Consider the following 14,963-nt stretch of genomic DNA (forward strand, 5'->3'; position numbering starts at 1 on the left):
CTGCTGGGCGCCGCTTGGTGACGGAAGCGGCACGCAGAACCCTCGCATGCCTAGCAGTGGGTGAGTGTCCTACTCCTCGTGGGTGATCACAGCCGCGCCGGTCGGAGCTGAAAGTGCTGCTGCCGGGCGGGTGAGGTGAATGAGGGCTGGGAACGGGAGGGGAGGAAACCTCTGTCCCATCGCTGAGTGCCCCGCGTCTCCGTCTAGCACTGGCGGTGTGGGATGGGTGATTGGGCTACCTGAGCCTCACGCCGAAGCTGTTTTCTGATTAAGGCGCCCCTGAAAACCCCGGGCTCGATCCTCAGGAATTAACCCAAGTTCCTTGTCTCATTCTGCCTCACTGTTTGGAACCTCGGTTTTCTCTCTTGTGAAAGGAAGTTATGAGTCGAGTTCGCAGCGGGCTGGAGCTCTTGCACAGGTTGTTTCTACAAATCTTACACCCGTTCCAAATCCTCTTACCGTTGCAGGTCCTTCTGCATTCTTATTGTCAAAACGAAGCTTTCCCATGTGGTATTCTCCCGATATCCGTGCCTGGTTCTCAGGGTTTGTCTGCTGTGTTGTATTTGAGCCCTTCTGCCTTTTTTTTTTTTTTTTTTTTTTTTTTTGCCTTGGGGGTCTGTGTCCATTTCAACCTGCAGTGAGCAAATACATACATATATTTTTTGTTGTTACTATGTTGATACTTCCTCTGCTGACAGAACAAATTAACTTTTTTGTATCTAATTCCAGATAATTTAAAAAAGCCACCCTGGTCATTTAAAGTTAGCTACAGTTGAACATTAATCAAAGAAAAGTAGCAGCAAGCTTTTGAGTGAATGCTTGTTACATGAACTGTGGGTGCTTAGTGAAATAGTAGGCTTTCTCTGTTTCTGTGCCTTTGCTTGCATTCCTTCTGACTTTTCCCTGATTCCACGGCATTGCAGCATTCCATACAGGTGTCAGTTCCACTGTGTTCCAGTCCCAGCTGTTCCACTTTCAATGCGGCTCCCAAATGGCTGGAGCCAGAAGCAGGAGCTTCCTACAGATCTCCCACTTAGGTGATAGGGGGCTCAAACACTCTGTCCATCTCTCCTGCCTTCCTGGGCATGTTCCCACCAAGCTGGGTCAGAGGTGGAGCCGCCAGGACTTGAGCTGGTGCCTAGATGGGATGCCAGCATTGCAAGAGGCAGCTCTGACAATGTTGATGCTTTGTTGGAAGTTTATAATCCAATCTGTATTCAAAAGAATTGCTTCATTTGCTTAAGATGAAGGTTAGAGGGAGAGGTCATCATCCTCTGGTTTACTCCGCAAATGCCTTCAGAAGCCACGGTTGAGCCAAACTGAGTGGAGGAACTAGGAATTTCATGTGGGCTTTGTGTGTGGTTGACAGGGAAGCTGCCCTCATTATCAGGAAGCTGAACTGGAAGTGGAATAACTGGGACTTGAATTGACACTCTTAATATGTTAGTTCCAAGCAGTGGATAAATGTGCTGTGCCACAACACTTGCTCCTCCAGTTGATATTTTATATTGCAAAAAAGTTTGTGTGTTCTTTGAAGGTGGGAAGTCCTATATTGGTTTGTGTGTCTGACTTCATAGCTGTGCAGTGTGTATTTACAGCCTTAAATCTATAAGACAACTATTCCTGGCAGGTGGTATCTGGTTTTGAAGCACAAACTGTTAAAAAATGAAGCATCCCATGCCTGACACACAGCTATCAAAGACATAGTCTTAAAAGCATTAATAAAATTTGCTATCAGGACTGTGACGCACCACTGTTCTTCACATTGTTTTTAGGAGTCCCAAACATGGCAGCCCTGGAAGAAAACTTCCCTCGAGGGGGTACAAGAAAGAAATCCGATCACAAGTCAGAGAAATCATTCCAGCAAGCCGCTGAACAAGACAATTTATTTGATGTAAGTGGAATGCGTATTTAGGGAAATTCATTGGAAACTTCCTAGAGTCGTGGTGAGGAGTGAATCTTGTCTGGCAACATGTTGTTTTCCAGATCTGTTTTTCTGTTCAGCTCTACTTCTTAATATTGAACTTGTTAAGGAGGTTATATAACCAGCAAGGCTGCTTTGGAAATGTGACATTTAGAATTTATGTTTGAAGTGCCACTTCGCTGTTGTACAGTCTCTTTGCCAAGCTATGCTGTGAGGCAGAGATTGAGGTTCCGTGCTGCGGAGCTGTGGCCCTGAGAGCTCCTGGAATTTAATGAAGTCATGTGGCTTGGTGAAGTGGACTAGGGGATTCAGTTTGGAGCTCCTGTCTATACCAGGTCGCAGGATAAAGAACACAGAAGAGACTGAGGAAGAAGAAGGTCGTTTCTGGGACCTGAGCCAAAGGGAGCATCAGTGGCTGAATGGAAGGTTCGGGATTGCAGAAAGAACCGGTTGGTGGGAGGAAGTGGGGTAGAGCCAGGAGTAACAAAGGGGGTTACAGATGTTTCAACATGGAAACATCAGGCTTTGCTACTTTTTATTGATGTTGGGTCTTTGTTGATCTTTTTTTTTTTTCTCCTTTAGGTTTCCAATGAAGAAAAATCCTCCAAAAGGAAGAAGAGCCAGAAAGAGCCAGCAATAACAAAAAAGTTCAAAACTGAAGAGAGAGAAAAAAACAAGTCTGTAACAGAGAAGTTTGAAATCCTTAGTGTTGAGGTTTGTTAAAGTTTGGTTTTTCCTTCAAACAAACTATCTTGTTGCTTTTTTCCTCTTTTTTTTTTTAATATTTATTATTTTTATTGGAAAGTCAGATTTACAGAGTAAAGGAGAGGAGAGAAAGTTCTTCCATTCACTGGTTCACTCTCCAGGTGGCCACAATGGCCGGAGCTGAGCTGATCTGAAGCCAGGAGCTAGGAGCCTCTTCTAGGTCTCCCATGTGGGTGCAGGGTCCCAAGGCTTTGGGCCGTCCTCGACTGCTTTCCCAGGCCACAAGCAGGGAGCTGGATGGGAAGAGGGGCTGCCAGAATTAGAACCGGCACCCATATGGGATCCAAGCACGTTCAAGGCACAGACTTTAGCGAATAGGCTGCTGCGCCGGGCCCTGAAATTATTTCTTAAGATTTATTTATTTTTATTTTGAAAGAGAGAGAGACATCAGCCTTCCATCCACCGATTTAGCTCCTGGGTGGCTGCAGAGACCAACATTGGGCCAGGCTGAAACCAGGTGCTTCATCTCAGCCTCCCACTGAGTGGAAGAGACCCAAGCTCTTGGATAGTCTTCTGCTGTTTTCTCAGACCATTAGCAGGGAGCTAGATTGGAAGTAGAGCAGCCGAGACATTAACTGGTGCCTTGTATGGGATGCTGACATCATAGGTGGCAGTTTAACCCACTGTGCTACAATGCTGGCCCCAAATTTTGAAAATGTATTTACTCTTTAAAGATTTATGTATGTGAAATGCAGTGTGACATAGGGAGAGACATATTGTGTAACTTATGGCTCACTCGGTAAATGCCTACGATAGCTGAGATTGGGCTAGGCTGAACTCCTTTAGGTGGTAGGGAATCCAAGTACCTGAACCATCATCTACCATTTCCCAGGTGTGTTAGGAGGAAACTGAATGAGAAGTAGACAGGACATGAACACAGGTGTGCTTGTATAGAGCATGGGCATCCCAAGCAGTGTGTTACCACTGCATCAAACCCCTGCCTAGTCCTGTAGTGCTGTTGTTGTTGCTATTAGGATTTAACTTATTGGGGCTGGTACAATGGCTCAGCTGGCTGATTCTCTACCTTCAAGTGCTGAGATCCCATATGGGCGCCAGTTCATGACCCAACTGCTCAACTTATCATCCAGCTCTCTGATTGTGGCCTGGAAAAGTAGTAGAAGAGGGCCCAAAGTTTTGGAACCCTGTACCGGTGTGAGAGACCCAGAAGTTCCTGGCTCCTGGCTTTGGATCAGCTCAGCTCCAGCTGTTGCAGTCACTTGGGGAGTAAACCAGCAAATGGAAGTCTCTTCTTCTCTTGATAAATCTGCCTTTCCAATTAAAGAAAAATAAATCTTAAAAAAAGAAAGTTTCATTTATTTGAAAGGCAGAGTTACTGAGAGAGAAGGAGAAAGAGGGAGATCTCAGGCTGTTCCCCTCACTGTTTCACTTCCTAAATGGATGGAGGCCAGGAGCTTTCTGGGTCTCCCACCTGAGTGCAAGGAACCAAGGACTTGACCATCCTCTGCTGCTTCCCCAGGCACATTTGCAAGAAGCGGGATTTGAAGTAGAACAGCCAGGACTAAAACCAGTGCCAGCATGAGAAGCCAGTGCTACAGGCAATGGCTTAACCCGCTGTGACACACACAGGCTCTAATCTGTGGCTTTTAAATGGTCAAAGTTGGAAATAGAAGCCAGATATATATCTCCCAGCCTCTCCTATCATTGTTTTTGTCCATATTGTAAACTTTTTTTTTTCCTCTTTTAGTCCTTATGTGAGGGAATGCGGATTTTGGGTTGTGTGAAAGAGGTGAATGAACTGGAACTGGTGATCAGTCTCCCCAATGGCCTCCAGGGATATGTGCAAGTGACTGAGATCTGTAATGCCTATACTGAAAAACTAACTGAACAGATGGCCCAGGAAGAACCTCTGAAGGTAAGGGAGATCGGCATGAAGCTTGTTTGTAGGAACGAAAGGTACACACATGTAAAGTTACAGCTATGCTAGGAAACATACAAAAGGAAGTTTATATAAGAGAATGATTTGTTGTTGTTGTTGTTGTTGTTAATAAGGTTTTTGTTTTGTTTTTATAAAAATACTATTTGGAATCTGGAAGACTTTTCTAGAAAAGGAATGCTTGAGCTAAAATCTGAAGGATGAGAATTTCCCAGGTGAGGAAGGAGTGGAGTGTAGATAGAAGAAGCATGGTGTGTAGCAGACAAGGCTAGAATGGCTAATGAGGAGCAGGCCAGGGCAGGTGGGGTTGGGGATGTGAGGACCTGGATGGAGGCGTGCTCTTGTGCGCTCCTGTAGGCCACAGGAAGAACTGGTTTTTAGTTCCAGAATCACTGAGAGGCCCTTGAAATGTCACTGGGGTGGGCATAGAGCGCTCTTTTATGGGCTCCCAATGTTGTTAGTGGCAGCTTAACTTACTGTTCCACAATGTTGGCCTCTAAATACTGTATTTTAGTTTCTGAATCAAAGAATTTCTGTTAAAAAAAAAAAAAAAAAACCAGCAAAGTCTAGTGAGATGAAAAAGAACAATAGTGAACAAAGGGTCTTAGAATCAGGGAGGAAATGCTTAAGAAAGGATGGCACAGTCAGGACTGTGGAGTTTATTTGTTTGTTTTAAGATTTATTTTTATTGGAAAGGCAGATACACAGAGAGGAGGAGAGACAGAGAGAAAGATCCTCCATCCGCTGATTCACTCCCCCAGTGGCTGCAGTGGCTGGAGCTGAGCTAATCCAAAGCCAGGAGCCAGGAGCTTCCTCCAGGTCTCTTACATGGGTGCAGGGCCCCAAGACTTTGGGCCGTCTTACACTGCTTAGAGAGCTGAATGGGAAGAGGAGCTGCTAGGGTTAGAACTAGCGCCCCTATGGGATTCTAGCACTTGCAAGGCGAGGACTTTAGCCACTAGGCTACAACTCTGGGCCTGTTTGTAGTGCTCTTGTTTGTTTGTTTGTTTGTTTGTTTTACTTTTGTAAGGTTTTTTTATTATTATTTTGATAATCTTTACATAGTTGATTAGGGCGCAAAGGGTCAAGGGCTATAGGAAAGTGGGTAAGACAATTGTTTCCACTTTAGTATTTTGTTTTGTTTTGTTTTGTTTTGTTTCTGTATCTGGGGTAAGGGTGGAGATAAAGGGAGAAGCCTTACCCAGCCTCCCACTCATCCCAGGGTCCCCAACATGGGGCATGCTCTGAGAGCACTGCTCAGGTTGTTTTGATAGTTCAGTAATTCTGATTTGCTGCCGGTCTCACCATTTCAAGCATGATGAAATCTCTCCAGAATCCACTGGCTGACATGATCCAACTTAGAATGTGCATCTGCCCAGATTTTTACTGCCAACCCATGGCTGGGGTAGTTGATTGATTTGTTCTGTCCTCTGTCCTCAGTTGTGGTACCAGGCACTGGACCTGTGTGGAGTGCTTCTTAAAGTCCATATTAGAGAAAGTCATTGGATTTAAGGATGATGCACACAATAGGAAGGCTGAAGCCAAGAGCTTGAGACTCAGTTCGGGTCTCCCATGTGGGTGGCAGGGCTACCTCTCAGGCTCTGTACCAGCTGGAAGTGGGAGTCAGGAGCAGAAGCCAGAAATTGAACCCAGATACTCCCAGTGTTGGGTGCAGTCATGTTGCATACTAGGCCAAGCACTACTTCCTAACAAGTCATTTTCTGTCCACTCATGCGTATACACATTTGGAGGCATAAAACTGGTGTCTTAGCTGCAGGTCCATCTTCCTTTGGAGTTCTCTTCATCTATGTTTTGGTTGCTTTGGGGCCTGAGGGTGAGAAGCCATTCAGCCAAGGTTAGGCTTGGCTTCCTGGTTAAAGGAAGGGTAGGTGTCAGAGCTTTCTCTTTTGTGTGATGCAGGACCTACCCCGTTTGCCTGAACTCTTCTCACCTGGAATGCTGGTGAGGTGTGTGGTGAGCAGCCTGGCTGTCACAGAGAAGGGCAAGAAGAGTATCAAGCTGTCTCTGAACCCCAAAAATGTCAACAGAGTGCTAAGTGCAGAGGCCCTGAAGCCTGGCATGGTATGTATCTGGGGTTAGGAAAGAGGAGCTGGCAATAAGCTTTGTAGCACAGGCCCAGGGGAATGTGGTCAGGCAACCTTTTACTTTCAGCTTCACTGTTACACACAGCTATGGATCCTTTCGTGATGGGAAGGTCTCTTGGGTGCTTTTGCTGCTGACTGAGTACTACAGACTTGAACCTAATCGTTGCCTTGGAATGGAGAAAAAGAAAACCAATTAATTATTGCCGATGGCAGAGAAAAATGCTCTTAGAAAGCCTTGATGGAGGGCTTTCTGATGGTGAGAGGAGGGCGTTCCCTGCAGCACCTGACCTCACCAATTCTGTGTTCTTCGAACGGGTGCTTCTGACCCGTTTGTGGAATGCTGAGGGCTGTTCTCTGAGAACAGGAGACAGGGTGTATGGTGGCTGATGTGAATCAACTATGCTCATAAGATTGTGCAATGTTGTGGTTGGAGGCAGCAGGATTTTGGAAAGATGCCGGAAGTTTGATAGGTTTTAGTTGGGTAAAAAGGGAATAAGCCAGGTTACAGAAAGTTGACAAGTGTCAAAAGACTGCTTTGTGACAGGTGCTGTTTCAGGCACTTTGATGAAATTCTCCCAGCAGCCCTGTGAGGCAGGAAGATATTTTCCCCCTTGTAAATTTGAAGAAATGTACTCGAAATGTTAAGACGCTTAACAAAGAAGGAATAGCTCTCCAGTGTCAGAACTTCTTATGGGATATGAAGGAAATAATAGCTGGAAGGGTAGTTCCAGTTCCCGAGTCAGGTGTGGCTGCAGGAGTGGCCTTCTGTATCCCTCTCTGCATAATACAGAAGTGTTTCCTGTCTTACGAACAATCTCTAGATGAGAATCTTTTTCATGCTGTCATTATTCAGCTCTGGGTATCATTATGAATAATGTACAGACTGAATTGAAAAGGAAGGATCCTTCAAGTGCTGGAAAAATTAAATTTGCTGTCTTCTCATTAATCTCCTAGTGGGATTGTGCTTGCAAGTTAAAAGTAGAACAGGGATTATCAGAGAGTGTGTCAGCATTAGCAGTGGGGACCGTGGTGTTTGGTAGTGGATGTTTGTTGTGTATTCCATTACCTTTGACTTTGAATTTTGGGAAATATTTTCTTCCCTCAGCTTCTCACAGGCACTGTGTCCAGCCTGGAAGACCATGGCTACCTCATGGACATTGGCGTCAGTGGTACCAGAGCTTTTCTGCCACTACAGAAAGCCCAGGAGTACATCCGACAGAAAAACAAAGGTGAGGACAGGAAGAGAGGCCATTTCTTTCTTTTTTTTCCTTTTTTTTTAGATTTATTTATTTATTATTTTTTTAAAAAAGATTTATTTATTATTATTGGAAAGCTGGATATACAGAGAGGAGGAGAGATAGAGAGGAAGATCTTCCGTCCAATGATTTACTCCCCAAGTGAGCCGCAACGGCCGGTGCTATGCCTATCCGAAGCCGGGAACCTGGAATCTCTTCCGGGTCTCCCATGCGGGTGCAGTGTCCCAAAGCTTTGGGCCGTCCTTGACTGCTTTCCCAGGCCACAAGCAGGGAGCTGGATGGGAAGTGGAGCTGCCAGGATTAGAACTGGCGCCCATAAGGGATCCCGGGGCGTTCAAGGCGAGGACTTTAGCCACTAGGCCACGCCGCCGGGCCCGATTTATTTATTTTTATTACAAAGTCAGATATACATAGAGGAGGAGAAACAGAGGAAGATCTTCCGTCTGATGATTCACTCCCCAAGTGAGCGCAACGGCCGGTGCTATGCCTATCCGAAGCCGGGAACCAGGAACCTCTTCCAGGTCTCTCACGTGGGTACAGGGTCCCAAAGCTTTGGGCCGTCCTCGACTGCTTTCCCAGGCCACAAGCAGGGAGCTGGATGGGAAGTGGAGCTGCCGGGATTAGAACCAGCACCCATATGGGATCCTGGGGAGTTCAAGACGAGGACTTTAGCTGCTAGGCCACGCTGCCGGGCCCAGAGAGGCCATTTCACAGTGATAAAATGCGGGTGGTTTCAGATTTTTCAATAGGATGGAAGGTTGTACCTGAAGGCTTTTGGCCATGGTGAAATCAGCAGTTAGTCTTGGCTGGTCAGAAAGGGAAGGTGTGTGAAGGGGCACTGAGTGGCAAGGTTTTAATAACATCTGATGGATTCCGCTGAGATCTGAGTCCCCAGGACTTCCGAGCCAGCACTGTCTTGTCTTGTTCAGACGTTTAGGTTTTGTGGGGCAGTTGAACTTTGTGTTAATTAGGGAAATTTACTCCCTTTTCATAGTTGACCCCTTAGAGATTGGGAATGTGGAGATAGTTAATGCCAGCAGGGCAGGTAGGCCATGGGTATTTTCAGGGGTTGCATAGACCCCAGTTAGAGGTCCTTCTCATAGAAGTGTTTTTCCTTTTGGGGACTGGGTCTGGGCCTACAGGTGCTAACCTGAAGGTGGGTCACTACCTGCACTGCATCATTGAAGAGGTGAAGGGAGATGGTGGTGTTGTCAGTCTGTCTGTGGGCAACACGGAGGTTTCAACTGCCATTGCTTCTGAGGAGCAAAGCTGGACCCTCAATAACCTGTTACCGGGACTGGTGGTCAAAGCCCAGGTACAGAAGGTAGGTTGCCCGTCATTACTGCTTTTCCTAAAACACAAATAGCTTTGATTGAAGTGTTACTCTCGTGCCATCCATAGCTGTGCTATCCAGTAGGGTGACATTAGTCAACATGTGACCATTGAGCATTTCGCAATATGGCCACAGCTGTATGTGGAAACGAGAATATTTTGGATATATTGGGCTAGATAAACTAGTGTAATTAATGCCACCTTTTTGTGGCTTTTTAAAAATGTGGCTGCTGGAAAACTTGACATGAGAATATATGGCTTTGAATCATAGTGCTGGTTTGAAAGGTTAATTGGAAGGTCCGGCACATTAGCTTAGTAGCTCAAGTCCTCACCTTGCAAGCGCAGGATCCTGTATGAGCACCGGTTTGTATCCTGGCCGCTCTATTTCCCATTCAGCTCCCTGCTTGTGGCCTGGGAAAGCAGTTAAGGATGGCCTAGAGCCTTGGGACCCTACACCCACGTAGGAGACCTGGAGGAAGCTCCTGGCTTCTGGCTTTGGATCGGCTCGAGTCTGGCCATTGGATGCTTTGGGAGTGAACCAGTGAATGGATCTTTGTCTCCTCTGTTTTACTCTAAATTTGACTTTCCAATAAAAATAAAATAAAACTTTAAAAAAAAAGAAATGTTAATTGGCATTAACAGATTCATTATAGTGAAGAATTCACTCTCCTCACCCGTATCTTTGATTCTTTCAGTTTATATCTTAAAATTTCCCTTATATTTCTCAGTCATAGTTTCCTGCTAGAATCTCTTGGTTTATCAATTTCAATTAACTTCTTATCAAGGTAGATGAAGATTTGGCTCTCAATCTTCCCTTTTCCTCCCCATGCCTTGGAATATTAAATTTTTGTTAACTTTTTGGTTAAATCAATATTCAATTTTTTTTTAAGACTTTTATTTTGTTTTCATTGTGAAGTCAGATATACAGAGAAGATCTTCCGTTTCTTGGTTCAATCCCTAAGAGGCCACAGTGGCCAGAGCTAGCTAGCTGATCCCAAGCCAGAAGCCAGGAGTTTCTTCCTGATCTCCCACATGGACACAGGTTCCCAAGGCTCTGGATGTCCTCGACTGCTTCCCCAGGCCATAGGCAGGGAGCTGGATTGGAAATGGTGTCACAAGGATACAAGCCGGCACCCATATGGGATCCCGGCATGTGCAAGGCGCAGACTTCAGCCACTAGACTACCACGCCGGGCCCTCAGTGTTTTAAAATATTGTGACTTTGTAGTATTACTGACCTACATAATGTACTATGACTTTTTCTTTGATCATTTGAGAAACAGAGAGAGCTTCCATCTAGCGGTTCCCTTGCCAAATGCCTGTAACAGCCAACACTGGTCAGGGCCAAGCTTAGAGCCAAGAGCCAGCCCTCCAGGTCCCTCAAATGGGAGACTGGAACCTAATTTTTTTTTTTAAGGTGTATTTTTGTTTGAAAGGCAAAATTATGTAGAAAGGAAGAGACGGAGAAATTTTCCATCTGCTGATTCACTTTCCAAATGGCTGGGCCAGACCTACACCAGGAGCCAGGAGTTTCTTCTAGGTCTCCCACATGGGTCTAAGGCCCAAGCAATTGAGCCATCCTTTGTTGCTTCCCCAGACACATTAGCAGGAAGCTGGATTGGAAATAGTGCAGCTGGGACTTGAATCTACACTCATACTGGTTTTATAGTAAGTTTATTTAGTTACATTTATTTGAGAGGTAGAGTGACAAAGATATGTCATGTTCTGGTTCTCCAAATGACTGCAACAACCAGGGTTGGGCCAGGCCCAAACCAGGAGTTTGTAACCCAATGTGGGTCTGCCACATGGATGGCGATACCTAGCTATGCGAGTCGTCAGGTGCTAGCTCCCAGGGTACGCATTAGCAGGGAGCTGGATGGCAGTATAGGTGAGACTGCACCCTGCCACTGTGACGGGGCTGCCTGCATCCTAAGGAGTATCTTCACTTCTACGTCTGCCAAACGCCTGCCCTGCTCTTATTAGTGGGTGTGAATCATGTTGCATTGTGATTTGATTCTCATTTTTTTTTCCACTAAGGATATTGAGCATCTGTTCACGTGCTTTTTGGCCATGATGTATATCTCTGGAGAAATGTCTTAAGTTCTCTGCCTGTACAATTTTGTGATTGTAGGGTTCTAAGAGTTTTGTGTGTGTGTGTATTCTGAATAGTCTTATTGGATTGTGTCATTTTTTAAAATTTTATGTATTTTGTATATTTATACTAAAATTATTTATTTATTTATTTATTTGAAAGGCAGAAAGGAGAGGTAGAGAGCTTCCATGTACTACTGCCCCCCTCAGATGCGTGCAACAGCCAAGGCTAGGTTGAGCCAAATTCAGGATTCAGGAACTGAATCTAGGTCTTCACAGAGGTGGCAGGGAACAAGCTAAGTAAGCCATCATCTTTTTTGTTTGTTTGTTTGTTTGTAATTTTAATTAGAATTTATTTATTTGAAAGAGTTACAGAGAGAGGAAGAGACAAGAGACCTTTCATCCACTGGTTAACCAGATGGCAGCAGTGACAAACACTGGGCAAGGTTTCAGACAAACCTGGAGCTTCTTTCAGGTCTCCCACATGGGTAGCAGGGGCCCAGCACTTGGGCCATCTTCTGCTGCTCTTCACAGGCCATTAACTGGCAGTTGAATCAGAAATGGAGTATCCAGGACCTGAACCAGTTTCCCATAAGGATGCCTGCATTGTAGATAGCAGCTTTACTTGCTATATGCCACAGTGTGGTCTCAAGCCATTACTGTTACCTCCAAGGGTATGCATTAACAGAAAGCTGGAATCAGGAACTGGAGTCAGGAATTGAACCCAGGGATGCTGATAAGGGATTTGGTTGTCTTAACAGCTGGGTTAATGTCCTGGTACTATTTTTTTAAGTATAGTTTTTATTCATTTATTTGAAAGGCAGAGTTACAGAGAGAGGAAGAAAGAGAAAGAGAGATCTTCTATCTGCTGGTTCACTCCCTGAATGGCTGTAGTGGCCAGGGCTGGACCAGGCTGAAGCCACGAGCCAGAACCTTAATTTGTGTCCCAAGTACTTGGGAGCAGGACCATCTTCTGCTGCTTTCCCAGACACATTATCAATGAGGGAGCTGGATAAAAAGTGGAACAGCCAGGCCTCAGGCTGGTGCCCGTATGGGATGCCAGTATCTCAGCAGGAGGCTTAATTGACTACACCAATTGCGGACCTGTAACAGAATAATCTTTTCTTCATTTTTGGTATACAGATGTATTTTGTGCCTTCTGGGAGGATTTGTCAACTTTAATTTCTAGATCTCTATTGCATTTTTGTTTTGATTGTTGTAGTATGACAGTAAAAGACTGACAGGCAGTCTGTTCTAGTGTGGGCCTTGTTGATTAGTTGAAGTAGCTTTCATTGTTTTGAAACACAAGCTAGCAAATTTTCTTTGTGCATCCTCAACTGTCCTTGTTATGGGTGTTTTCTGAAATGTTTGGTTTCTGTAGATAAGATTTAGGATATTTTCCACCTAAAAGCGTTTGGCTGCATGAGAGCAAAATAGGAAAAGGAGACTGAATGTTTACATATCTATATTACAGAATTTCTTTTTGGATCCACATTTTCTATTTTGTTTAAAAATGTATTTTATTTCTTTATTTGAAAGGCAGAGGTACTGGGTAGGGAAGATAGAAGCAAGAGAGAGAAAACTCTTCCATCTGCAAATAGTTACAAAATCAGGAGGTAGGCCAGGCTGTAAGTAGGAGCATTGAACTCCATCCGGGTCTCCCATGTGGATGGCAGGTGTCCCAGGACTTGGACCATCTTCCACTGTTTTCCTAACACATTAGCAAGGACCTGGATCAGAAGTGGAGCAGCTAGGACTCGAACCTGTGCTTACATAGGATGCCTGCATCGCAGTGACAGCTTAACCTCCTGTACCACAGCAGCGGCCCCTGGATCCACATGTTTGAGATTAGCCTTCTTCCTATGTTTTGATTCTGAAACTTTGCCAGAGAATAACTTTTTTTTTTTCTGTGGAGGCGGGAGAGGAGCTGCGGCCTGTCTTCACTCTGGTTTCAGTCACCTCGCTTACTGCTCTCATTTGAGGTGCTTGCTACCTTAGCTTTCGGGGGCTCTATAGGTTTGATCAGCTTGTTCATGTTCGGCATTTCTTGCAAGAATTTGGGTTTAACTTAATCTGGGCAATAATTTATCCAGTTGTTAGGCTGGCAGTTCTGCAGGGAATTTGTGCTAAGCTCCTTCTTATCGTTGAGAAATCCCAAATGTTGGAAGGATTGATGTCTTGTCTTAGGCCGGAAGAGAGGTAAGCTTACCAAAGAGAGCTTTAAACTGTCCTGCCATTTAACTTAATTTTAAAAATGTTTACACTTAAGAATCAGAAGCAAAGAGTAAAAGAGAGCTCAGAATGATTTACTTCCCAACCGCCTCCAGTGGTTTAGGTTGTGAAGGGCCCAAAGCCAGGAGCCAGGAATTCAATCCCAGCCATCCCTTAGGTGAGCGGCAAGAGACTATTCGCTCGACTATCATTGCTGCCTTCCAGTTGCGTGAGCACAAAGCTGGAATCAGCTGGAGCTAGACATTAAACCCAATATTCTAGTGTAGTACATGCCAGATGTAGGTGTGGCATTTAGGATGGGCCAAATGCCTGTCTCAGGACATTAAATCTTTCTTTTTAGGGTGGGGAGGACATTAAATCTTGTAGGAAGAAAGATATCTAAGGGTTCGCTTTGGGAAGAAAGGCACATAGTTATGAGGCGTTGAGTGTTTAAGATAGACATTGTCCGTCATGTTCCTGGTTCCTTCAAAGAAATGTTTTTCATTACCTGTGCTTTTTATTTTTAGGTGACTCGGTTTGGCCTAACGCTAAACTTTCTCACATTCTTCACGGGCACAGTTGACTTTATGCACCTGGATCCCAAGAAAGTTGGCACGTATTTCTCAAATCAAGCAGTAAGAAATTTTGCATCAACATTTTGTCTTTTCTTTGATTCCAGTTGCATCCCAATCAAACTGTCTGGTATCACAGCTGCAGAACAAGTCCTCAGGACTGCAGGTGTCCAGTGCACCAGAGAGAGAGGAGGGGACTCGTAAGGAGCATTGGGAGGAAGCAAAGGGAGCTGTCATGGGACTTAGAGAGGACGAAGCGATGTCTGGTTTCTGCTTCATATTCCTCCATGTAGACTATTTTTAAATGATCTTTCATTTTATAATTAAAGTGTTCTAGAATATTTAACCCAAGAGAATAAGATGTCTAAATTAAAAAAAAAAAAGATTTTTAAAAGTTTTCTGAATCTTTTTATAGATTTATATATTTGAAAGGCAGAGTTACAGAGATAGAGATTTTCCATCTGCTAGTTCACTTTCCAAATGTCCACACCAGCCAGGGTCAGGCCAAGTGGAAGTCCAGAACCTGGAACTCTATCCATGCAAGTCCTCCACTTGGGTGGCACGGGCACAAGTGCTCGGGCCATTATCCACAGCTTTCTCCATTGCATTGGCAGGAATCAGGATTTATTGTACCACAATACTGGCCCCAAGATTTTTTAAGTCAAACTTGCTTTTTCTACCTCCTTGTGATCATACTGTCAACATTTTCTTGGACACTTTTTAGTAATTGTCTCCTCCCTGTTTGAGTATGGAGTGGAAACACTGGCTTGTTTTAGCTTGGTGTGTTTCAGTGGGCTTTCATGTCATGCACCAC

The 14,963-nt window shown here is 44.8% G+C and overlaps 1 protein-coding gene across 2 annotated transcripts in view; it reads left to right on the top strand.

Annotated features, from left to right (window-relative positions):
- Positions 1-3: 3 nt before the first annotated feature.
- PDCD11 (programmed cell death 11) overlaps positions 4-14,963 on the top strand; it is a 45,268-nt gene continuing 30,308 nt past the window's right edge. Inside the window, exons 1-8 of one of the 2 annotated variants that reach the window (XM_058671934.1) lie at positions 4-135; positions 1,776-1,894; positions 2,507-2,638; positions 4,395-4,562; positions 6,504-6,665; positions 7,794-7,917; positions 9,087-9,268; positions 14,105-14,212. In XM_058671934.1, the coding sequence (XP_058527917.1) occupies positions 1,787-1,894; positions 2,507-2,638; positions 4,395-4,562; positions 6,504-6,665; positions 7,794-7,917; positions 9,087-9,268; positions 14,105-14,212 (984 nt within the window). In that variant the 5' untranslated portion in view covers positions 4-135; positions 1,776-1,786. The remainder of the gene's footprint in view (positions 136-1,775; positions 1,895-2,506; positions 2,639-4,394; positions 4,563-6,503; positions 6,666-7,793; positions 7,918-9,086; positions 9,269-14,104; positions 14,213-14,963) is intronic. The other variant, XM_058671935.1, reaches the window with a different exon arrangement.

This window comes from Ochotona princeps, chromosome 13, assembly GCF_030435755.1.
Source record: "Ochotona princeps isolate mOchPri1 chromosome 13, mOchPri1.hap1, whole genome shotgun sequence".
Classification (NCBI taxonomy): domain Eukaryota; kingdom Metazoa; phylum Chordata; class Mammalia; order Lagomorpha; family Ochotonidae; genus Ochotona; species Ochotona princeps.